The sequence below is a fragment of the Lynx rufus genome, unplaced genomic scaffold (assembly GCF_022079265.1).
Source record: "Lynx rufus isolate CCGP_SWC_20201006 ecotype Redwood Valley unplaced genomic scaffold, mLynRuf1.p SCAF_3, whole genome shotgun sequence".
NCBI classification, from domain to species: domain Eukaryota; kingdom Metazoa; phylum Chordata; class Mammalia; order Carnivora; family Felidae; genus Lynx; species Lynx rufus.
Window position 1 is genome coordinate 39,706,189 of NW_025814845.1, and position 23,812 is coordinate 39,730,000.

The following is a 23,812-nucleotide window of genomic DNA, read 5'->3' on the forward strand; positions in this document are numbered from 1 at the left end:
TGAATGGAACTAGAGTGTATTATGCTAAGTGAAATAAGTCAGTCAGAGAAAGACAAATATCATACGATTTCACTCATATGGGGAATTTAAGAAACAAAACAGATAAACATAAGGGAAAGGAAGCAAAATTAAGATAAAAACAGAGAGGGAGACAAACCATAAGAGACTCTTAAATTCAGAGAACAAACTGAGGGCTGCTGGAGGGGAGGTTGGTGGGGGGATGGGCTAAAGGGGTGATGGGCATTAAGGAGGACCCTCTTTGGGGCGCCTGGGTGGCGCAGTCGGTTAAGCGTACGACTTCAGCCAGGTCACGATCTCGCGGTCCATGAGTTCGAGCCCCGCGTGAGGCTCTGGGCTGATGGCTCAGAGCCTGGAGCCTGTTTCCGATTCTGTGTCTCCCTCTCTCTCTGCCCCTCCCCCGTTCATGCTCTGTCTCTCTATGTCCCAAAAATAAATAAACGTTGAAAAAAAAAATTTAAAAAAAAAAAAGGAGGACCCTCTTTGGGATGAGCACTCGGTGTCATATGAAGTGACGAATCACTGGGTTCTACTCCTGAAAATCATTATTACACTGTAGGTTAACTAATTTGGATTTAAGTGAAATTTAAAAATTAATTGAAAAAAGGAACTGTAATTAAATAGTCTTCAGTTTAACTTAGGTAGAGGAAGTCAATTATAGAACTCCTTAAAGAAAAAAAATAATGGATTTCATAGATATCCCATTCAATGGATAACTGGGTTCTCCCCAATTAGCATCTTCACTCTTCACATATCTCTGAAAAATATGCAGTTCTACCCTTGAATTATATTATGTAAAAATATAGCATACACATTGTATAGCATACATTGAAGACCAACTTTTGAAAAATAAGAGAACTGTGATTTTGATTCAACAACTCTAGACCAAAAACAGTCAAAGCTGCATGCGGTGTTATCTTAAAGCAGTAAGAGTTGGTCAAGGGCGCTGTTTACCAATGAATACAGATCAGCATGTACTTTTATTTTTTTTTTAAATTTTTAATGTTTATTTATTTTTGAGAGAGATAAAGAGACAAAGTGTGAGCAGGGGAGGGGCAGAGAGCCAGTGAGACACAGAATCTGAAGCAGGCTCCAGGCTCTGAGCTGTTAGCACAGAGCCTGGTGCAGGACTTGAACTCATGAACCGCAAGATCATGACCTGAGCTGAAGTCAGAAGCTCAACTGACTGAGCCACCCAGGCGCCCCTCAACACATACTTTCCTAAAAATGTATTCTCCTCCCTGCTTGTGCAATGACTTGGGAACTAAACGGGAATGTGCCCTGCAAATAAATATTTATAATACTTGAGCAGACCTCAGAGAAGTCTCTGATTCAAGAGAGAGTTTACAGTTGTATCTAAAGGAAGAAAATTAGAAAACACATCTGGTAAAAAAAAAAAAAAACAAAAAAACAAAACATCAGGGTACAAAAGGCAGTGTAAGTATACTACCTTTTGTTTAAAATGGTGTAGGAATGAGAATTTGTATTAATATTTGCATTTTCATGAAGAAACTCTGGAAACAAAGAGGTTTTTTGGGCATGGAGGGGGGAACTGGACAGATCAAGCATGGGTGAGGGGCTCCTTCCTGTATCGTCTCCATTTTCTGAAACCTGGGAATAGATTATCTGTCCAACAAATCAACTGAATGATAATTAAACTTCTGTAAAGTTGATGGTTAACATCATATAGAATTACTGCCTGAATGCATGAGTCCATTTTTAATGCTTCATTATGAAGATAAGCTTAGGGGTTTTTTTTGTGTGTATTTATTTTCTCACAATTTTCTATGGTATAAAATTACCCACCTCTGTTCTAATGGCCTTATTGCATCCAGTAACGGCCTGTTGACTGTATCCCTAGCACTGAACATAGCATTTGGCATATTCAAGATGGTAACTATGTGTTTGTCGAATAAACAGGTGATAAATTACGGCTGACACAAATTGTTTTTGGTAGTGATGAAATACTAAAATAGGGATTGCAAATTATTATGGCTAGGTATTTGTTACAATTAGTGCTTACAAGGTCTGGGTTGTGTGTTTCTCTAAACCCCCAGAACCTTGAAGAGACTGGTCATCAGACACAGGTTGCAAAACGGAAATGGGACCTTCTTCAGGGCAAAGTTTCAAAATAAAACAGAGAAGTAACAGTTGTGTACACAGTGGCTCTAGCATTCCAGAGTAGATCTGGAGGTGCTCTCAAGGTCCATTCTCAGTATGTAACTTTTCTCGTCCACAAAGCCATGAGATGTAGGATGTCTCTGCCTTTAATCACAGACATCTCTCAAAAGAGCCCTGTTTGGACATGCAGACAGTTCTGAAATGCACCCAACTCAGGGCTAAGTTCTAAACCTGGAGACTCCTACTGGCTGCTCTGTTTCTTCAGCTCATTCCTGGGGATAGTCGTACAACATTTACTCCCAAATCACAAATAAGGTCTTTCCTGCATTGTTTCCACATGGAAGCCAGGCATGCTGTTGGCACAGCTGATCAATCTCCCAAGGTGATGACTAAAACACAGTATGGAATGCTCTGGAAAACAAGGACATCTTTTCACATTAAAAAAATATATGTACACACAGGGGTGCCTGGGTGGCTCAGTCATTGGGCGTCCGACTACGGCTCAGGTCGTGATCTCACGGCTCATGAGTTTGAGCTCCGCATTGGGCTCTGTGCTGATAGCTCAGAGCCTGGAACCTGCTTGGGATTCTGTCTCCCTCTCTCTCTCTCTCTCTGCCCCTTCCCTCTCACACTCTCTCTCCTTCAAAAATAAATGAACATTAAAAATTAAAAAATATATATGTACACACACATACACACTGTATTGCATTCTTGAACAGCTTCCTAGTACTTCATCATGTGTATATGTCATATCCCCCATTGATGACCATTTTGGTTGTTTATAAGTCTCGTGAAAAATTAAACAGTGTCACTGCAAACATCCTTAGACAACACGTATCTCGTACGCTTGTGTAAATATTTCTTTAGGCTAATATCCTAACAGTACAACTGCTAAATCAAAGAACCTGAGCATTTTACATTTTGATACATACGACACAGCTCTATCATCTATAATCTCACCAATACCTTGTGAAAATGCTGATTTCCCACAATTCTGCCAACCCTGGGTTTTATCAGTATTTACAACATTTGCCCAGATGAACAGAAGATTGCAAATAATCGCCTTTCTAGGTAATAAGCTTAAACACGTTTTATTGTTAAACTTCTAACAGTAACAGCATTTTCGATCTTGTAATACCGTCATCACTCAAGCTCCCCCAACTTATTTATGAAGAGGGTAAGCATGCCCATTGGGGCAGCCCTGTGATGGGAAGAAATGCATCTGGAATGGAAGATATGCCTTTGACCTGAGAATCCTTTAGTTAAAAAAAAAAAAATGGGTCACTAAATTCATTTGAAGGATAAGTAGAAAACTTACTTATCTCATGAAAGATTCCAGAAATGGTTTCTCACCTGCCACACCAGATAATAGAAATAAGTGAGGCCTCGGGCACCTGGGTGGCTCAGTCACTTAAGTGACTGGATCTTGGTTTCGACTCAGGTCACGATCTCATAGTTCATGAGTTTAAGCCCCGCATCAGGTTCCGCAGCTGGCAACACAGAGCCTGCTTGGGATTCTGGGTCTCCCTCTTTCTCTGCCCCTCCCACACTCGTGCTGTCTGTCTGTCTCTCTCTCTCTCTCTCTCTCAAAATAAATAAATTAAAAAGTGAGGCTGTAATTATTTTGTTGTGAATAAATATTCTTTGAACAATGCACAGATTGGCCAGATACTCTTTGAGGAAAAAAGAAAGAAATACAGTTTGTTATCTACTTAAATGTGTTTGGGCAGAAAAACTGAGACTCAACCTTAAAACAATTCTGATCAAGGAAGCACAGCTGGCCGGGGGAAACTGAGGACTGACACCCAAGAGATCTGAGTCAATCCATGGTCTCCCCACCCACACTACTCTGCTTTCAGAGGTAATATTTTAACATGTGATAAAAAAAAAAAAAATAACCTATTAATTTTCAGGTTCCTGTCAGAAAAAAACACATGAAAGAATCAGTTACCCAAGAATGAAAGGTTTATCTCATTGACTAGAGAAATCAAATCCAATCCTGTCAAATAAAAGACCAGACATAGAAGATCTGACTGCTGAAACCTATGTTCTCTTGGCTGCACAGGTAGGTTCTTTATGCTTTTAGATCCAAGTTCCTGGAGAGCAGCATCTTCCTCCACACGTCATCAGTGCTTACCCAACAGCCTTGCTGTACTGAGCAAGATGTTTCAAGCACCTATGGGCTCAACACACATGACTGGGCACCCCCTAAATAGGAAACGTGTCCCTTGTATTTTGGACAGCCATCTGCCTTCCACACCAGAGGGAGAGACTCACGTTAACAATGGAAAAAACCAAGTACCGCCACGAATCCTTCACACCCAGAGTTGCCTAATCTTCATTGAGGAGAAGGAGAATGAAATACGACAGCGATCTTCTTTTCCATCTGTGTTTTCTCCCAAACGCCTTCCCTGCTTCAGAGACCTGAGGATGTTCCCTGAGGTTCGAAAACATAATCTGGTACGAACTAATTCAAGCTGGCTGAAAAGCATCGTGAGCACTAGTCTACTTATCACTCAGCTGTAAAAATACTTTAAAACAGTTTCGACATAAAAACAAGTATAAGGATGAACATAATGACCTCCCATGTACCTTGCCACCCAGCGTAGGAAATACGTGCTCCAGTACAGGTGGAGTCCCTCTGTGATTTCTTTCTGGTCACTTTCCCTTTCCTGTCCCACAGAGGCAGCCGCGCGCCTCCATCTGATGCCTTTCCATCTTTGCTTTTCAGTTGGCTACAAACATTTCTGTCTCCCGAGTCTTGGTTTGCCTTCTCTGAGCTTTGTCTCATTTAAGCTCCTACTTTAAAAACCCATGTTGTTTCCTAGATAAAGCAAAGCTTAGGATCATAAAAAAAACTAATCGAAGAGCCACGTATGTCTTAGTTTTGTTTTAAATAGGCTGTGTGCGTGTGCGTGTGTGTGTGCACGCGCGCATCTCATCTCAAAAGGCAGACACACCTATAAATTAAAATGAGACTATTATAATTTCCCACCAGGCCAGTTTGTTCGGTACGTTTCCCAGGAATTAAATACATGACAGAGACTGCAGCAAAACTTCGATCAGCTCATCTCGGTTGTTTCCGTGATTCGTAGCAGTTAGGTGAAAGGGACTACAGACCCGCAGAGCTGGTGGAAGCCTCATTCTTAGTGGCTTAATGACTAGACTACAATATGGTCTGGGTAACCCAACTATAATTAGTTAATTAGATTAAACCTTAACTAAGCTAATAAACTAGTTTTCTATTAGTAAACACCATTAGTTTATTTATTTATTTACCATTAGTTTAATTTAAACACACTAATCCTATTTACTAGTGAAAAGATACCAGGAAGCCCTTACCCATAAAATGTGTTAGCAGGAGGCACCTGGTCTGTCTAGGTTGCTTATTGTAAAAAAAAAAAAAAAAAAAAAAAAGCCTGGAATTTATGGATGTATGGGGCACGGCTGGCTGGGGAAAGAGAGGGTTGTAGCCTTGTAGGCTATGTTATTAAAAGTCGGGATTCTGAGAGGCGTCTGGGTGGCTCAGTCGGTTAAGCGTCTGACTTCAGCTCAGGTCATGATCTCACAGTTTGTGGGTTCAAGCCCGGCGTCAGGCTCTGTGCTGACAGCTCAGGGCCTGGAGCCTGCTTCGGATTCTGTGTCTCCCTCTCTCTGGGGCCCTCCCCTGCTTGTGCTCTGTGTCTCACTCAAAAATAAACAAACAAACAAAAAAATTAAAAAAAAAAGAAGTCAAGATTTTGAGTATTGTTTCTGCATACATTACTCAAAAACCCAGACTTGTGAGTTATCCCCAAACTGAAGCATAGTCTCATACAATTGCTCAGACAGGCACTCCCTAATCTCTCTTAGAACAAGAGCAGACTACCTATAGACTTGTTTTAATTACAAGTGATTGAATGCAATCAGATTTAGGAGAACTGGCTAGAAATCCATTGCCATCACAATAGGATGCCAACCCAAGGCTATAGGACTCTGAATTTGGGCTAAGCAAGGTTTGTGTTGCTTTCGATACCCACCCAAATGGAGAGGTGATGGCGTTGCCTCTGACAGAAGAGACCGACAGGAGTACAAACTGGGCTGAGTCACCTCATTGAAAGAGAAGCTGCACGTTGCTGACCTGAAGGACGCAAGCAGCCCGCAGGCGCACTCGGTTTCATTCACATCGTCCTACATTTTTCTCTGACTTTAAATGCCACAACACAGGGCATATGCTTTCTCATTCGCCCCGTTCCCCACCACTCCCTAATGTTACATGAACTCCAAGTGTATATATGATCTTCCCAGTTCTTCTGGAAAAAAAAAAAAATGAACGTACTAAAATTAGCAGGGGAATTGTTATTTTCATTTTCGGGCAGATTGGGAACTTCAAAAACCAAAAACCAAGCGAATCTCTTGTTTCATTTCAAAATGAATGAAAACGGTCCTTAAGCAACGCGACTGTTGGAAAAACATGACATCTCTTTGGCTTAGACTAGAAATTAGGTCCCCATATGGAGTCTGCAAGATCAGGTTTCAAAACTTGCCTGCACCTTCTTCTCTCTTGTTTGGATGGGAGACACCTGCTATCTCACTGGGTCTTGAAGATGGGACCTCGGGCTTTTTGTTTCACAAGGCAAGTCAAACAGTGTTTAAGTGATGAAGTCCAGAGAGTACGCTTAGAAATGTTCAAGTGTTCAGCCTTCCCAAGCAATTGCTTCCTGCAGGAGGAGTGGACATAGCCTGGCTGGGGCTCACCTTGGGAGTATTGCTCCTGTCCCCCGGCCCCGGGGACTGGCTCCCGTTGCTGTCCCAGCCGGCTTCCTGAAAGATGTCAGGACTCTGCAGCCGAACCTGGCGGGACACGACGAGGTGAACGCGCCTTTCACTGGCCTGGGTAAGAAGACACAGACGTTAGCCACCCTCAGGCTTCCATCCAAAGCATTGGGCACCAGAGGCTTACCAGGATGCACATTTTACTCTACCTTTTTTTTAGAGAGAGAGAAAAAAAAAAAGGTGTCTAGTATTTCTCACGGCAGTGCCCGTTTTATAATTTGGCAAGAGCATGAGACTCATTTCCTTTACTTTTTAAAAATTTTTGTTTAAGAGAGAGAGAATGGGGAGAGGAGGAGAGGGGAGGGAGGGAGGGAGGGGGAGGGAGAATCTTAAGCAGACCCCACACTCAGTATGGAGCCTGACTCAGGGCTTGATCCCACAACCCTGGGATCATGACCCGAGACGAAACCGACAGTTGGATGCTCAACCCACTGAGCCACCCAGGTGCCCTTCCTTTAGCTTTAAATCAGGTAAGGAAACCTACTTCAAGGGAAAAACTAGGGAAGGTTTGATGCATCCAACAGTTTTTGAAAAGACATCATCGAACATGGTTATTTTTCAGAGATGGCTCCTTTGCACACAAGCCACGTCTGAAGGGCTTTCCAGATAGAACCGAGTATACTCCGTAAAGTTGTAGCTCAGTCTAAAACCCAGGCCAAAGGTGAGCAGGACAGAAAAAGGAACAGAGTTGGTGGCGGCAATGCTACCAACATGAGTAGAAATCCCGCATGTACAGAATTCAACATTTGGGCACGGGAAAGGAGAAACAGTTTAGAAATACAGGGATGAGTCAATAGTGCAAATGCAACCCGCTTAAGGGCCTTTACCCTGAGCCTTTATCTTTCATGTGGCTATCCCCAGTTCTGACTACTATTCCCCTCAGCTATTAACATTGATGCTTGCACAGAGCATTCCGGAGAGCAAGTACGTTGCTTACTGGGGAGAGTCTATTCCACATCGTAAACTTACAAATTGGATTTGTGCCACAGATGAATTTCAGATCTGCTTGAGAGCATTCAGCGTTATTCGCAAACTGCTGACTACTGAGACTCTAGATCCACGGGGCAGATAGAGGAGACATTAATTAGCCCTGTGAAGTGCAGATAAACAAAGCTCCCTGATGGCCCGGAGTGGATTAGAAAGGTCGCCAGGAAGGACTAGGATTGGGCACGAAGAGGAGAGAGGGGTACGTTTTGGGGGTTCCTCTCTTCATGTCATCCACTGACCACCCTTCACCTCCGCAGAGACGGACATTGCCTGCCTGCCTTCTCCATTTACAGGTATGGCTGCCAGACTGTGGAAAAATCTGGTCAGGAAGGAGGACCTTGTTTTTAATTTTTTTTAAAACGTTTATTTTTAATAGAGACAGAGACAGAATGTGAGTGGGGGAGGGGCAGAGAGAGGGAAACACAGAATCCTATGCAGGCTCCAAGCTCTGAGCTGTCAGCACAGAGCCCGACTCAGGGCTCGAACTCACTGTGAGATCATGACCTGAGCCGAAGTCGAACACTCAACTGACTGAGCAACCCAGGCGCCCCAGGAGGACCTTGTTTTTAAAACCTGAAGCAATCAAAACCTCATCAGTGAAATCAGGTCCCCACGGTTGTCCAACACTGCCCAGCCCAAACCTTCATGATTTTGCGTGCTTGTATTAATAAACATTTCTTCTCAGGGCTCTCTTGAAACTTAGGGATCATCAACTGGGTAGCTGTAAGTCAGATGAACTTTTAAAAACAGCTGCTAAAGTCCACTAAGCGTGGCTATGGTGAACATCAAGGTGGATGGTGGGCCAGTTGAGTTGACTCATCTCAAATAAATTACAAAAATCCTACTGAACAGGCCCAAAAAGCAAGTTCAAGTTCTTCATTTTCCTTCCCATAAAGCCCAGTCATCACTTTTGCTGGTCTACGTAGTCAGTATTTCTACACCTTTCCTCTGTTCCTTGCCTCTCTTGAATCCCTTGGTGTTTCTCAACACGTATAAAGCTTGCATCAGAACAAAAACTAACAAGCTCAGGAAACAATAATGCGGCAAGCTGACATGAAGAACTATGGTATTAGCCAACTAAATTCAATTCTTGGAAGAGTATTTTGTAATAATGTTTCTTTATCCTGTAAGCCTCACTTTTCCTAATGAGGTTATCGCTAGGAACTTTCTGAAGCAAAAATTCCTAGTGATAAGCAGCAAAACACTCAAGTCAAAACTCCAACTGCTGAGCCCAAATTTGCTCTTTATCTGCAGGGAAAGTCCAATGTTTTGAAGGATCTCAGCAGGGGGTTTGTCTTTGGCCCGCACATCGCCATCACGTTCAGTTCGTGAACGTGAGCAGTCATGTGTGCTAAGCATCTCCTAAGAATGGAGAAAATCTGAGCCTTTCATCTCAAATCAACTTGCCAGGCAAAATTCAAAATGCCAAGGAGCAGCCTGCAAGAGCTGTTTAATTCACATTTTCAAACACAGATTTCTCACTGGATTTTCAAATGTCGACTTTGGCATTAAGTTGCCGGCAGGAACAACCCTCCAATAAATGAGCCTGGTATCCATTTGCTTGGAAATAAATTCTCCGCAAGGCTGGATCTGTGGCTCTTACCGGCCACCTTACAAATTGTTCTCAGGGAGACTACTGGCTGCACTTTCTCTCCTAGTGTTTGAAGTTGTGAGGTGGAAACTAGGCTAATGTGTTTGTACTGGCTCTCGCCTCAGCAGCAGCTGGGTGCAGTGTTGAGAAACAGCCCTTGTTAGAGAGACAAGCGAGAGCTATCGTTGCATTTATAATAACGTGAACTTGCCTGTACTTGGTGCTCCATCAACAAAGATTTTAATGAGCGTTTCTTTAAAAATAATTCATCCTGCGTCCACATTCCCCACCAGCTTCTTTTCCAAGGATCCCAGAGTTAGGCAGCCTAGCTTTGGGTTTCGACGTATAGTCGTGGGGATGGCTCTCTCTATACCGTTTGGGGTTGCCCCCTCTTAGGCTCCCTTCCACCAATTGTTCAAGTATCACAGTCAGTTCATCTATCCTGGGCTCACAATGCCTTGGGAAATTGGGGACCACTCGTTCCATGTAATTAAAAAGTCACATATAACACTGCTAGGAATTTACCCAAGGGATACAGGAGTGCTGATGCATAGGGGCCCTTGTACCCCAATGCTTATAGCAGCACTCTCAACAATTGCCAAATTATGGAAAGAGCCTAAGAGTCCATCAACTGATGAATGGATAAAGAAGTTGTGGTTTATATACACAATGGAATACTATGTGGCAATGAGAAAGAATGAAATATGGCCTTCTGTAGCAACGTGGATGGACCTGGAGAGTGTGATGCTAAGTGGAATAAGCCATACAGAGAAAGACAGATACCATATGTTTTCACTCTTATGTGGATCCTGAGAAACTTAACAGAAGACCATGGGGGAGGGGAAGGGGGGAAAAAAAAGGGAGGGAGGGAGGCAAACCATAAGACACTCTTAAAAACTGAGAATAAACTGAGGCTTGATGGGGGGTGGGAGAGTGGGGAGGGTGGGTGATGGGCATTGAGGAAGGCACCTTTTGGGATGAGCACTGGGTGTTGTATGGAAACAATTTGGCAATACATTTCATATTTAAAAAGTCACATATACAGAAGAGATGTCAGGCATCATCTAATCCAACACGTTCTCTGTAACCCATATTCTAATTCCCCCACAAAATCCCTGTCACGTTGTCACCCATCTCATGCTTCGGTGCCTCCAATGACAGTGAACTCACTGTGTCCCCAGGCTGCTTGCGCCATACTTGGCATTAATTAGAAAGTCTGTCCTCAGGCTGAGCTAAATGTACCATTTTCTTGCTTACCCATTGGCTCCCGTGATGCTCTCTCAGGCAGCCCCAAATCAATTTCCATGTAACAAACTTATTTGAAGATAACATTCACTGTTCTCCCTTGGCTCCTTTCCTTTCCAGGTCAAGTATTTCTAGTTTCTTTAATATTTCATATGTTTTCAAGTCATCTCAAAAGCTTGACAAAGTCTGGACTCACTCTAATAAAGTCTTTTTTTTGATGGACCAGCTGCCCCCAGGACCTCCATGATGGGCCCAGTTGGCCATGTCATATATGCAGACATGATTATCTCTGTGCCCTATGAAGCCAAGAACTCCATAGAGGTCTGTCTTCATTATTACTAATTAAAAGATTACTGATTAATTAAAAGAGATGATTGATTAAAAGATGTCCTCACTAAGGGACACATCAATGAAACCTAACTGAGATCACGTATGGCACACAGACCATACGTGGCAATACAGACAACAGGAGGCATCAGAAGAGAGTTAGCACTTGAGATGCTAGAAAAATACCAGAGTCATCAGTCATTTGTCGACATGGCACCATACTACGCAATGACATGCAGAAGCAAAGTCCTTGCCCTGACCCTCCCTTCCGGGGGGGCAAGAGGAATTCTGAGAAAAGTGCCTCTCACGGAGCAAAAAGTCAGGGGCTCCAGAAATAGAACTCCAGGACAAGCTAATGGTGCACTGTAAGTGGATAGTTGCTATAAAATAAACTTGGTGAAAGCAAACCTGGTGTGAGTTGATTTGTTCACCACTGAAACATTAGCACGTAGCATAGAGCCTGATGCATTTTTAAAAATGTGTATTTATCTGGGGGGAGAGAGCAAGAGTGCGCACATACGTAGGGAGCGGCAGAGAGAGAGAAGGAGCCAGAGAATCCCAAACAGGCTCTTCACCATCAGCGCAGAGCTGGACGTGGGGCTCAATCCCACAAAACCACAAGATCATGACCCGAGCCGAAATCAAGGGTCAGATGCTCAACTGACTGAGTCACCCAGGTGCTCCACAATTTTAAAAGAAGACTTCAAGAATATCTTCTATGGGGGCGGCAGCAGCTATTTTAGTGGGCAAAGAGCAAGAGTCCGACCAAGGAAAAAGAAAATTAAGGAGGGGTTGAGGGAAAGTGGTGAAATAGGACCTTAGGACTAGACCGAGGTAGAAAAAGAGATTTGAGACAGCAATTTGGTCTCTTTTTCCTTCTTGACCATAGCTCCATATTCATCCTTGGGCTGCCAGAAGCACCTCCTTTTAGTGCTAAGATATTAACGACAGTCTGGTGTACATGGGATCATACAGAGGTCAGCGACAAGGTCAAAATAAGAATTTAGTTCTTGTGGCTGCTGCTTGCTGAGTTGGCAGAATGACCCAAGTCCTTTGCCTCAAACATCACTTCTTTCATGGTATCTAATTTTTTTTTAATGTATGTTTATTTTTGACAGAGAGAGACAGAGCATGAGTGGGGAGGGGCAGAGAGAGAGGGAGACACAGAATCTGAAGCAGGCTCCAGGCTCTGAGCCATCAGCACAGAGCCCTACGCAGGGCTCGAACTCACAGACCACGAGATCATGACCTGAGCCGAAGTCAGATGCTCAACCGACTGAGCCACCCAGGCGCCCCTCTTTTATGGTATCTAGAAGTTACTCTCATGGTTAATGTTGTTCCATGGTGTTAAAAAAAAAAAAATGCATGTGGGGGGGTATGGAGTTGGAGGAAGGGCAGTAAAGTTCCAAGATTCCCTAATATTTGCAGCGTGTGGCGGTGCAGGAGATTCACTCCAAGAATTCAACGGCTGAAAAGCTGTACAGTTTACCAAGTCATGCTTTATCAGGAATGCATGAGATTTAGAGCTGTATATAAAACTTATCTGGACTTTAAGAATTCAGCTCAAGAAGACGGTTACTAAATCTGCGCATTCTTTAGCCATTGTATTACATTTATTACAATGCCATGGTAAGAAAATACGTTGAAATGGGGATTTGATTCTGTATTAGTGCTGTATTGTGCTGATCTGTAAAAAGCACATTGACCTATCAGGTCTTATTTCATTGGCAGTTCTTCCTGGCTTCAAGGGACAAAAGTGCTCTTTCCCCCCCCCCCCCCAGTTATGCAGAACGCACGAGCTGGAATCACGTATTCAGAACAAATGTCGGTAATACGAGCAGTCCATTATTTGCTTTCTGGCTCTGTCCAGAGGCCTCTCACATTCTTTTTAAAAGTCTGTAGAGCCTAGTTGTTGGTTGTTCTTGATAAAATCACTTCTCATTTAGATGTTAATTCATGCAAAGGGAAAAAAATCGCACATGTGTGCATTATGAAATTAGTATTAATGAAAACCTGTGTGTCACCACCTCTACAAATGGCTTCGAATTGTTTTTCAGCTTCTGCCTCAAGTCTGGGGGTTGCCTAGAAACAAAAGGCACAAGAGCAATACTCAAATTTGAAATCCGTAATTACTTCGTTTATGAATTGCACATATTTGATCTCCCACATACGTTTGTAACTCACTGTTCCAGAATTGCAGAGAGAGGAGAGCATCTCAAAATAGGTACATCTGTCAGCCTAATCCATTTGCACACTGATTGGTGGGTTGAGAGATGCTGAATCGCCATGGTGAGGGGAGTCGAGATCTCTTTTTTCTCCCAGGGTCTCACATCTTCGCTCTGCATTTCTTGGTTCTCTGGTTTTAGGTAGGACTCCAGACAGTTTCACAAAGCTGTCTCCTTCCTACGATTATTCTAGATATGGCGCTCAAAGAATTACGAAACTGACAACGGGGGGTGGGGGGGAAATAAAGTCGTCCTGTTGTTCAGTCAGTCAACTGCTCCCTACGCGAAACTTCTGTGTCCTTAGGGTTTCTCTTCCTAGAGGAGCCGACTAACTCCTGGGGTCTGGCACCCGGGGCTGCTGAGTAAGTGGGGGTTAGGACTCCGCATATGTCAGTTGGTCAAATTGAAAACAGTTGTGGCTTCTCTGTAATAACTTTTCCCTGAAATAATGGAGAAAAAAAGGCAAAAGTGTGGTACTGTGGGAGAAAACATGACCAACAGGACATGTTGTCTGGGAATTTCTTTCTCAGGCAAGTATGATTCATGGGGTAGATACACAAGGGCCATGCAGCTAAGGATCGCTTGGTAATTTGAGTCTCAACCTTTGAAGGGTATTAAGTTTAATTCCCCCAGCCTGGTGTGTGTTACAAGTATCACATAAATAAAATCCACTCTTGAGATTTCTTAACTGGGTTTTCCCAGCACTCCACTTTTTCCATTTCTTTTCCAACCAGCTTTGCCCAAGCCTTTAAAAGATCTTTTTCCCCCCTTCCCCTGCTTATAAAGCACATTGGCTTTGTGAGAAGACTCTTTTAGGAAGTCCCCCCGTTAGGCAAGATTTTACTTCATAAATTTCTCAGGGAAAAAATTTTTTCCTCTTCTGCTATTAATCTACAAAAGTAGAATGCCATATGTAATCAAAAATTTGTCCAAATGGCATGAGTAAGACAGTTTTTCTTTTGCCTATTGCCAAGTGTAGTTGGCAGATTACCTCTAGAACATGAGCTGCACAGACAGACCTGCAGAGGAAGTTGACAAACACAACATGCACGAAAATTGACGATCACCTAAAAGTCTAGTTTCAAAGAAGAAAAAAATCACGCTTAGTGTGCAGTTTCTTCGTGATGAGGAAAAGGGCTCTTCCTTGTCCGTGGGTTAATGTTTTCAGAAATACTGTCTTATTTTCTGTTCTCGCCCATTGACACAACAGGCTACACCCACCTGCCCAACATGGACTTCATTCTATTGGAGATCAGAGATAGGAATACATTCCAAGCTCTAGAAGGCCAGGAACTGTGTCAGTCTCGTTTTCCACTGTAACATACACCTCTCGGCACATAGAAGGTGCTCAACCAGTAATAACTGAACAAATTCAAAAGGACAAAATGTAGAAATTCCATCTTGGGGACAAACAGCATGTAAAAGTCGATTTGGTGTTTGTTCTTTGGTAAATGGTTTGATGAAAAATCCCTAGGAGATGGGATGAATGTATAAATCTGGTCTTCTATATATGTACAATTTTAGAACTTGGCTCAATTTATCCATTGAACAACTATCGAGTGTCTGTTCTTGCCAGGCATTTCTCTAAGTGCTTGAGATACCATATTGTACTCTTCTATACTATGTTGACAGGTAATAATTCGTTGGTGGGAAGAAATAAAGCTGATTAAATAAGGGATCTAGAGCTGGGGGTGGGAGAAGCTATTTTAAGTGGGATTGTCAGTGAAGGCCTCCCTGAAGTGAGGTCTGAGGAAACACCTGAATGAAGCATGGCAGTTATACAGTTATTTGGAAGATTCTTCCAGTTAGAGGGAGAGCGAGAATGCCAGCTTTGAGGTGAAAAAGGTCTTGAAATGTTTGAGAAGTAGTAGCAAGAAGGCAAAGTGACTGAGAATGGCCGGGCAAGGGTGAGAATACCAGAGATCTTCTACTTTGCTTAAGAAATTAATTTGGAAGGATAACTAAAAGGCCAGATTATGTATGGCTCTGCGGGCCATTGTTAAGATTTAGAAAATTTTAAAAAATACTTTATTTTATTTGAGAGAGAGAGCGCGCACGCATGTGCTGGGGAGACAGAAGAAGAGAAGGAGAGAGAGGGAGGGGGGTGAGAGGGAGGGGGTGAGAGGGAGGGGGGAGAGAGGGAGAGGGAGAGGGAGAGAGGGAGAGAGGGAGAGAGAGAGGGAAGGAGGGAGAGTAAGAGAGGGAGGGGGGAGAGAGGGAGGGGGGAGAGAGGGAGAGGGAGAGAGGGAGAGGGAGGGAGGGACAGGGAGAGAGGGAGAGAGAGAGGGAAGGAGGGAGAGTAAGAGAGAGAGGGAGAGGGAGGGAGGGAGAGGGAGAGAGAGAGGGGGGAGAGAGGGAGGGGGGAGAGAGGGAGAGGGAGAGAGAGGGAGGGAGGGAGGGACAGGGAGAGAGGGAGAGAGAGAGGGAAGGAGGGAGAGAGGGAGGGAGGGGGAGAGGGAGGGAGAGGGAGAGAGAGGGAGGGGGAGAGGGAGGGAGGGGGAGAGAGAGGGAGGGGGAGAGAGAGAGGGAGGGGGGAGAGAAAGAGGGGGGAGAAGGGGAGAGAGAGAAAATGAAACTTAAGTTAGGCTCCACACTCAGCATGGAACCCATTATGGGACTCAATCCAGGACCCTGGGGAATCATGATCTGAGCCAAAATCATGAGCCAGATGCTCAATTGACTGAGCCACACAGGTACCCCAAGACTTGGAAATTTTAATCTAAGTGTCTTGGGAAGCATCAGAGAGCTGACCACAGGAGTGACATGATGGGACTGACATTGTAAAGTGGCCATCTAACTGCCATGTAGAGAGCAGAGGTAGAGAATCGGGTGCAGAAGCAAGGAGACCAGTTTGGAAGGTCTCTGGTGGAGACTGAACACTGATGGTAACGTGCGTGATGGGAGCCATGGACATAGTGAGGAACGGATTACAGAAAGAGCACGTTGAAGGGAATAGGGATTCTTCTGGCCCAAATTACTGGGCAAATGGTGCCATTTCTAGAGGCTGGCAAAAGCTGAGGAAAGAGCAGGTTTGACAAGGAATAGAGTAGGGAGAAGTCAAGGATTTGATATTAGACATTAAGTTTGAGATGCCTTTAAATGGAGATACCAAGCAGGCAGTCAGTTATAGAAGGGTGGCGTTCAGAGGAGAAGTTGAGGCTGGACATATGAATTCGGAAATTAGATGGCACAAACTCCAGAAGGGAAATGCCTCCTGTCACTCTGATTCTGTTCTCCACCTGATCCACAGGCCATGGCCTTAGGCCCTGTTAGGGAGATAAACATCCATCACCTTGAAAGTGGAACACCACCAAGATCCACAGCTCGGGGGCCCAGACAGCACACGTGCTTCCTTTCCTGGTGGACAGGGGAAGGAGGGAGAGTCCCCTTGCCCCCTCTGCCTCATGCTGTCCACGTACAAAAGGACAGTATCATCTACCACTTGCTTCTCCCCAAGGAAGAGGCAGAAGATGCTCCACACGACAGTGAAGAGAGCTGCCGACGTCCGGAAGAAGTCCATGGCCGGAACCCCGGGTAGGGAGATCAGTGTGTGCTTAGGTGACCAATTCTTGAAAGCAGGCTCAGTCTTCTGTCATCTTCAGTGGAACTTGGTACAAGGTTCAGCCAGATATATACTGCTGACTCACTGTCTATTCTTGAAGCATTAATACTTTAGTCACTAACTAGAAGCTGACGCAGTATGCCAGGTAATTGCAAATGTTTCATAAGATAAGGCCTCTAATCTGTCCCCTCTCCTATCAGCTCTCCACTGCCTCTAGAGGAATCAAGAAAATCATGTCACCTCCTTTCTTAAACCCTTCCAATGACACCCCATGGCCTTGAGGATACAGTCTGAGCTTCTTAGGGTCTGGTCCTTGCCTGCCACTCCCGCCTCGTCTATGGCTGTTTTTTTTTTAATGTACTCCATGCTCCTGGTATTAACCCTTTTCCTAACCAGCTTTTCGGGAAATGTTCTTTTGTGTTGTATCCCCTTCAAATGACCCTTCCTTCCTTGTCTACCTAGAGGCCTTCTACTGATTCGTCCAAGCCCCAGTTCAAGGTCTTCTCCTCTATTAAGAATTCCTAGGCCCATGCAAGCAATAATCTCTCCTTCATCTGAAACAGCACTGTTATTAATTTCTCCATTATAGTACTAACACACCATATGAGAATTATTTACAAAAAGTCCATCCCCCACACTAGACTGTGGGCTCCTTTGAGAGAGCAGCCTAAGAGGTCATCATCTCTGTGTTCCCTGTACCTGATGCATGGCTAGGCAAGCAGCAGAAACGTAACGTGTTTTGGCTAAATGAAGTAAATAAATGAATTCGGAGTACAAGAGCACAGAACAAAGCCTGTCCTTCGAAGAATAAAGATGGCAGCTCATCATGCATTAGAAAACCCAGGGTGACCCAGGGAGAGCCAACAGGATACATGCTGGGGCTTGATGATGGTATACCAGTCAGGAAAGTGAATTAATTTGAACCAACGTCAGGTTATTGGGAACATAACTTGTACGCCTCTCTTTTGAGAGGCCTTCCTAAAGGTTCATACTTGAGTTCCATGGGTTTTCCAAAGAGGCTGGACTCAGCCATGGAGACGGGGATTATTAGCTAATTCCCTAGTGGTCTCTGTCCACAGGATTCCTGGAGGGCATACGGCACCGCTTCTCATGGGAGTTAGTACAACTAGAGGTCTTGGGTATGTCCAGAATGTATCTGAACGACCCGTTGGTCTGCAAACAACATACGGGCTATAAGGATGACCTTAAGTGATCTTCACCTGGTCAGGTTGCAGCACATAACCCTAAGTGTTTACAGGCAGTCATGTTGGTTGGCAGTCATTGGTTTATAGGCAGTCATGGTTGGCGACACTTAGGGAATGTCCATGAACCTGAGACACATCATTTGCTTGAGTAATGTTCTTACCTGGCCCTTCAATCTTGATTCCTGGGAAGGGGGGCAGTACATGTTACATGTGGTAGTAACATGGCAGGTAGGGCAGGTTAATGAGCATACCACTCCTGTTGGCAGTTTCCAGCCGAGATCTTGGCAATGACCTGTGACTCACCTGAATCAGATGAGCTGCACTTTCGGGACTGCCGTACCGAAGGTCATGTCCATTGATGGCCAACACACGGTCGTTCTCCTCCAGCTGACCATGTCGGTCTGCTACCCCACCATCCAACACATTGAAGATGAAAACCCCGGGCTCATCCACCCTGCGCACCAGTTTTATTCCAAGCTGCTCCTCAGGGCTGCTTTTGTTGAGAATCACATGGAAACTGTCATCGCGGGGTCCATAGGCATCCAGTGCCTGTCCATTGCTCCTGCTTTGGAACTTCTGCTCTCGCAGCACAGTGAGCCGCAGCACGCGACAGGGCTGCCGCAGGAGGCGAAGGGCGTAGTTGTGAGGGACGTTGCTGATGTCCATCCCATTGACCTGGGGGGGGAGACCGGAAGTCAGAACAAATCAACCAGCTCCACTTGCCACAACACTTCCTAAAAGGCCCCGGGCCCACAGCGTCAGCAGGATCCTTCCTTAAAGACTGCTCTGGTTTCCCACCTCCTCCTCTGTCCAAATACCTGCATACACCCACCTTCCAACATTACTCCTAACCCTGCTTTCCTTCAGCATCACTCACACCTCCAGTTCAGATCTGTCTCGCTGGACGCCATCTTTCTTCAGGCTCGTTCTTGCACAGGCCCTGGATTGATCTGTACAAGTCCCAACCCTCATTCCTGTTGCTTGCCAAACTTAGTGTTCAGCCGAAGGGGTGGAGGTGGAGAGGAGGGTGGAGAAAAAAGGAAGAAAAAGTAGGAAAAGGCAAAAGAAGAACATTTCCCATGAAGTTCAACTGATTATACTAAATTCTTCAGATCAAACTGAGCTGACACTTTTCTTTCCAAAGAGCTCCAGATGAATTGTTCTCCCTGGGGCCTCCATCCTGGAACTTGAACTTCCAGGCCCCATCACTGTGTGTGTGTGTGTGTGTGTGTGTGTGTGTGTGTGTGTGTGTGTGAAAAACCACCTCTGTATAGTGTCACACAAACGGATGTGACTGCGTTTTCTAGGCTCTTACTGAAAGGCTGGATCACTTTATTATGCTACTTAAATGTTCTCAAGCTCAGCCCTCTCATTTGTGCCTCGTTAATTATCTGTAGGGCCGATGCCACATGGGGCTTTCTGGTTTTAATTACTCTGGCTAAGCAGGCCCAGCCTGGAGGCTACAGCCCCTAATGGTAGTCACCGCTCTGGCACCCCGCTGTGCAGTGTCTCAAGGACAGGGGCCCCACAGAAGAGAGACAACCTTCTTGAATTTCTATGTTTTGGTAAGATTTCTCGTACTTGCAGTCGATTATTAGTGGAGGCGTGACGTGAGATTTTAAGAGGCCCTCCTGCACGTACAGTCTTCAGTTTTTTGCTGCCTCTCCAGGGATGGAGGGGGGCTCTCGTGCACAGACAAGCCTCGCCACCTTTGTCCAAGCACAGGTGAGCTCAAAGCCCTTGCTCTGCTCTGTCACGTCTGCGTCTGGTCGTCCCATCGCACCCAGGCCGAGAGAAGGCCGGGGTCATCTCCTAGACAGTTCTGGCAGCATTTTGCCTGCCAGGGCCACTTGAAGACTGTAAGAGTCACAACTGCATATTATACAACCCTCACCGGCAGCAGTTTCCCCTGGAGGGGAGCCACGCACAGTATCGCTGACTGCGCCGTGGACCATCTCTGGACGGGGATGGGCCTCGCCTCGTGCTCCACCTCAGAGACCAGCGGGACTTTCAGTATTGCAACGACACCTGCTTTAAATTCTTTCACCTCTTATCACCCCCAAAATAAGAATTTCTTTTAGAGAAATAGCTCATGATGTGTCAGGTGCCCGCCCCTCAATGACCTAGAAGGAATGGAATGAAACCCCCATCCGGGCATCAGACAGGAAATGTGTGACCAGGGAGGGTTTTCTTGTCACTTCTGCCACACGTCTGACTTCTGATAAGCAACTCTTCCTTGACCTTTTCTTTTCTTCTCAACATTCTTCCCTAACGTCCTTCCTCTCACCCACGCCTCAGGGGACAGAAATGCCCAGGGTGTGCTGTTCTATCACCTGCCTTCCCTGGAATGCCTATGGGTTGGTGGGAATAGCTTAGGAATACTTTTTTGGGTTTTCTCACGGAGGGCCATTAAGCTACAGGAAATTTACTTTAGAGGGTTGTGTGAATGGGAGTGATTAGATAAAATACAAAATGTTCCATTAATCTGCTCTAAAAACAATATAAGAAGATATATGCTCCAGTTTGATATTTTAGGCTATTGTTACTTAAAGTAGGAGGAGGGGGCAGAAAGGAGGAGAGAGGAAGAAGAGAAGAAAGGAGGTAGAGAAGGGGCAGGGGGGATGAAAGGTGGAGGGGAAAAGACAGAATGATACAGAGACACAGAGAAATACTTATATACAGAAAGAGGGAGAGACCAGAAGAACAAGAAAGACAGGCGGGGACAAAGACCTATCTCAATTAAATGACAAATCTCAGATGAAGAGTCATATCAACATAATAAATATGGAAAGTGGCCGCTCCATATTGATTCAGCATTTCATCCATCCAATTACTTGCTCCAAAGTGATTTTTATTAAGCCCTTTTCACGGCCCCACAGACGGGCTCTACCTTCAGGATGATGTCTCCTGGCAGGAGCCGGCCGTCCCTGGCAATCACCCCATCACGGTAAATGTGCTGGATAATGATATGGACCAGTGGGGTTTCGCTGCCTCCCACAAGCCTAATGGAGAGGCTTTCGTTGGGATCCACTCGATTGATCTTGACGCTCGTAATTTCACCATCTGGAATCAGGTGATACAACCTTGGAAAGACTAAAATGGACAAAGACAGTATTTACTTAAGACACCGACCCAACGGACATTTCCAACCACTGTCCTTCTTGCCAAACTTTGGTTTCAGCCAAACTAAACTATTCATCGTTCCTCATACATGTTTTCCATTTTCCTGCCTCTGTGCCAGGATAAGTTTCTCTGCTTGGAATGGTTTTCATTCTAGGCCTAGGCCCAATTTTTTTCTTCAAGACTTGCATGAAATGATCCCTTTCAATTAAACTCTACCCCGATCCCACTTTCCTTGTTTTGTCTAAACATCCCATTTCTCCCCAAAACTTGTTTCTCACAGCACCGAGCCTTCATTGGTCATGCTCATTTCTTACAGCCTCTCCTGGACTCTAAAATCCTTGAGGACATCACTTCTGACTGTTCCGTGGTTGCGCGCACAGATCGCAAGCGTTGGGCAGGGCCTCCCGGGGTGGAGGAGTGAATGAAAATGAATGAAGGGTCGTGATGGAATCAACCGCAGTTTTATCACTTACTTATCCACGAACACAACAGAACGAACCTGCTCTTCTCTGTCCCTTTTGAAGATTTCTGCCTGGAAGTCCCTGTTTTTTCCGGCTTAGGGAATTACCAGTCCTCTCTACCAGACATTGTTGTCGATAAAGGGAAGTCAAGCAGCCTAATCCATGACCACAAAGAGATGGATGTGGCTTCCAGAACCCCGTCCCTGATCTAGCTGAATTCGGAGCTAACAGGAGGCCCAGAGACCTAGGCGGATGCCTCAAAACTCTAACTTTTAACTGAAGGCTCTTCTTTCTGTATGAAATCTTTCACAGGTCCCTTCACCACCCCACCACCACTGTGCCCACACAAGAGCTTCCCTAGTTGCCTGACTCGACAGAGACAGTTGTGTGGCTTTATTTTACACCTGAGGATGTTTGAGCTTGGAGTGGGGAAGTGACATGATTGGCTGCTGGGGAGGGTGCCAAGTGAGGCGCTCTCAGAGTCAGGTCACAACCTGGGGCTCCAGGCGACCGCCATACTGTCACCTCCCTCAGGTTTCTGTAGAGCCAGGGATTCACAACAGGTCCACGGAGGACTTGCCATATACACCTGTTAGTGGGAAAAGTGTGCGGAAGGGACGCCGTGAAATACTGCCCAACCTACACCTAGTTTGCTGATAGCAGGTCCTCCCGGGTTACTGGAGTTTGGATGTGGAGGGTGGAAATGCCTTTTGTCTCCCATAGCTGCTGACAGCTGCCTTTGCCCTAAGATTCTCTCTTCGTTAAGTCATCTGGAAAGTCCTCTGCAGGTCTGGTTCTGCACAAGGCACCGTTTTCAAAACCCATGACCTTCGTCCATTTTCCCTAATGAACTCTGAGTTCATTAAGAAGGGCTCAACTCTCCAGGAACAATACAGAAAGAATTAAAATTACTTCGAAGTATAGAATAGGATAAACAAGGCAATTGAGCAGTCAGAGGAAGCCTGAGACATTGCAAATGGGGGTCCTTAACGTCCACTGGGATGTAATTTAATGTAAGCGATTGGCTTTGCTGTAAGGCTATGGGCAACAGCCTTAATCTGTCAGTTTCTGGTGCTCGAAGTACTTGGGTGATTGAGTTCAGTGGATGTTTAAACTACTTTGACTACATTAAATAGGTTCTACCACAAGCATTTGTTGGAACAGGTTTGGGGACAGGGAATGGTGATTTTTAAAAAACCACTTTGAACAAAGAAAGATTTAGAAATAAATCATCCAAGTTGCTGATTCACGCTTCCCTCCCCCTCCCTGTCCATCCCCCACTTCCCCAACAGATTTATAAAAACTGTCTTCCCAAACCTGGACTATTCAGGGCATTTGAGAGTCTGAAAAGACACGCCCAGTCACTTTTTTTCTTTTTTAATTTTTTTTTTCCAACGTTTATTTATTTTTAAGACAGAGAGAGACAGAGCATGAACGGGGGAGGGGCAGAGAGAGAGGGAGACACAGAATCGGAAACAGGCTCCAGGCTCTGAGCCATCAGCCCAGAGCCCGACGCGGGGCTCGAACTCCCAGACCGCGAGATCGTGACCTGGCCGAAGTCGGACGCTTAACCGACTGCGCCACCCAGGCGCCCCCGCCCAATCACTTTTGTACATAATGCTAATTAGAACCACGCCAATGAGACCATAGTGACCATGAAGAGTTAAAATAATTTTTCAACTGCCAAATTTGTGCTGGTCTGGAATGAAACAGGGTTGTTCAAAATTATGTCCTCACCTAAGGGTGTTACAAGCCAGCCAGTTGTGTGCATGTTTTTTGCATTTAGTCCTTACAACAACCCTATGAAGCAGATTATTACTTTTTGTTTTGGCTTTTGTTTTTTAAATTTTTTTATTATTTTTTTTAATATTAAATTTATTGTCAAATTGGTTTCCATACAACACCCAGTGCTCATCCCAACAGGTGCCCTCCTCAATGCCCATCATCTACCTTTCCCCCCCCCCCACCCCCCATCAACCCTCAGTTTATTCTCAGTTTTTAAGAGTCTCTTATGGTTTGGGTCCCTCCCTTTTTTTTTTCTTCCCCTCCCCCATGGTCTTCTGTTAAGTTTCTCAGGATCCACACAGGAGTGTAAACATATGGTATCTGTCTTTCTCTACCTGACTTATTTC

The 23,812-nt window shown here is 44.9% G+C and overlaps 1 protein-coding gene across 1 annotated transcript in view; it reads right to left on the bottom strand.

The window, feature by feature from the left end:
- The window catches only part of LNX1 (ligand of numb-protein X 1), a 37,516-nt gene that overhangs the window by 8,387 nt on the left and 5,317 nt on the right, over positions 1-23,812 (bottom strand). The window contains exons 4-6 of the mRNA XM_047092243.1: positions 20,987-21,189; positions 18,400-18,771; positions 6,877-7,011 (exon numbers count right to left, since the gene is read on the bottom strand). Coding sequence (XP_046948199.1) covers positions 6,877-7,011; positions 18,400-18,771; positions 20,987-21,189 — 710 coding nt within the window. The remainder of the gene's footprint in view (positions 1-6,876; positions 7,012-18,399; positions 18,772-20,986; positions 21,190-23,812) is intronic.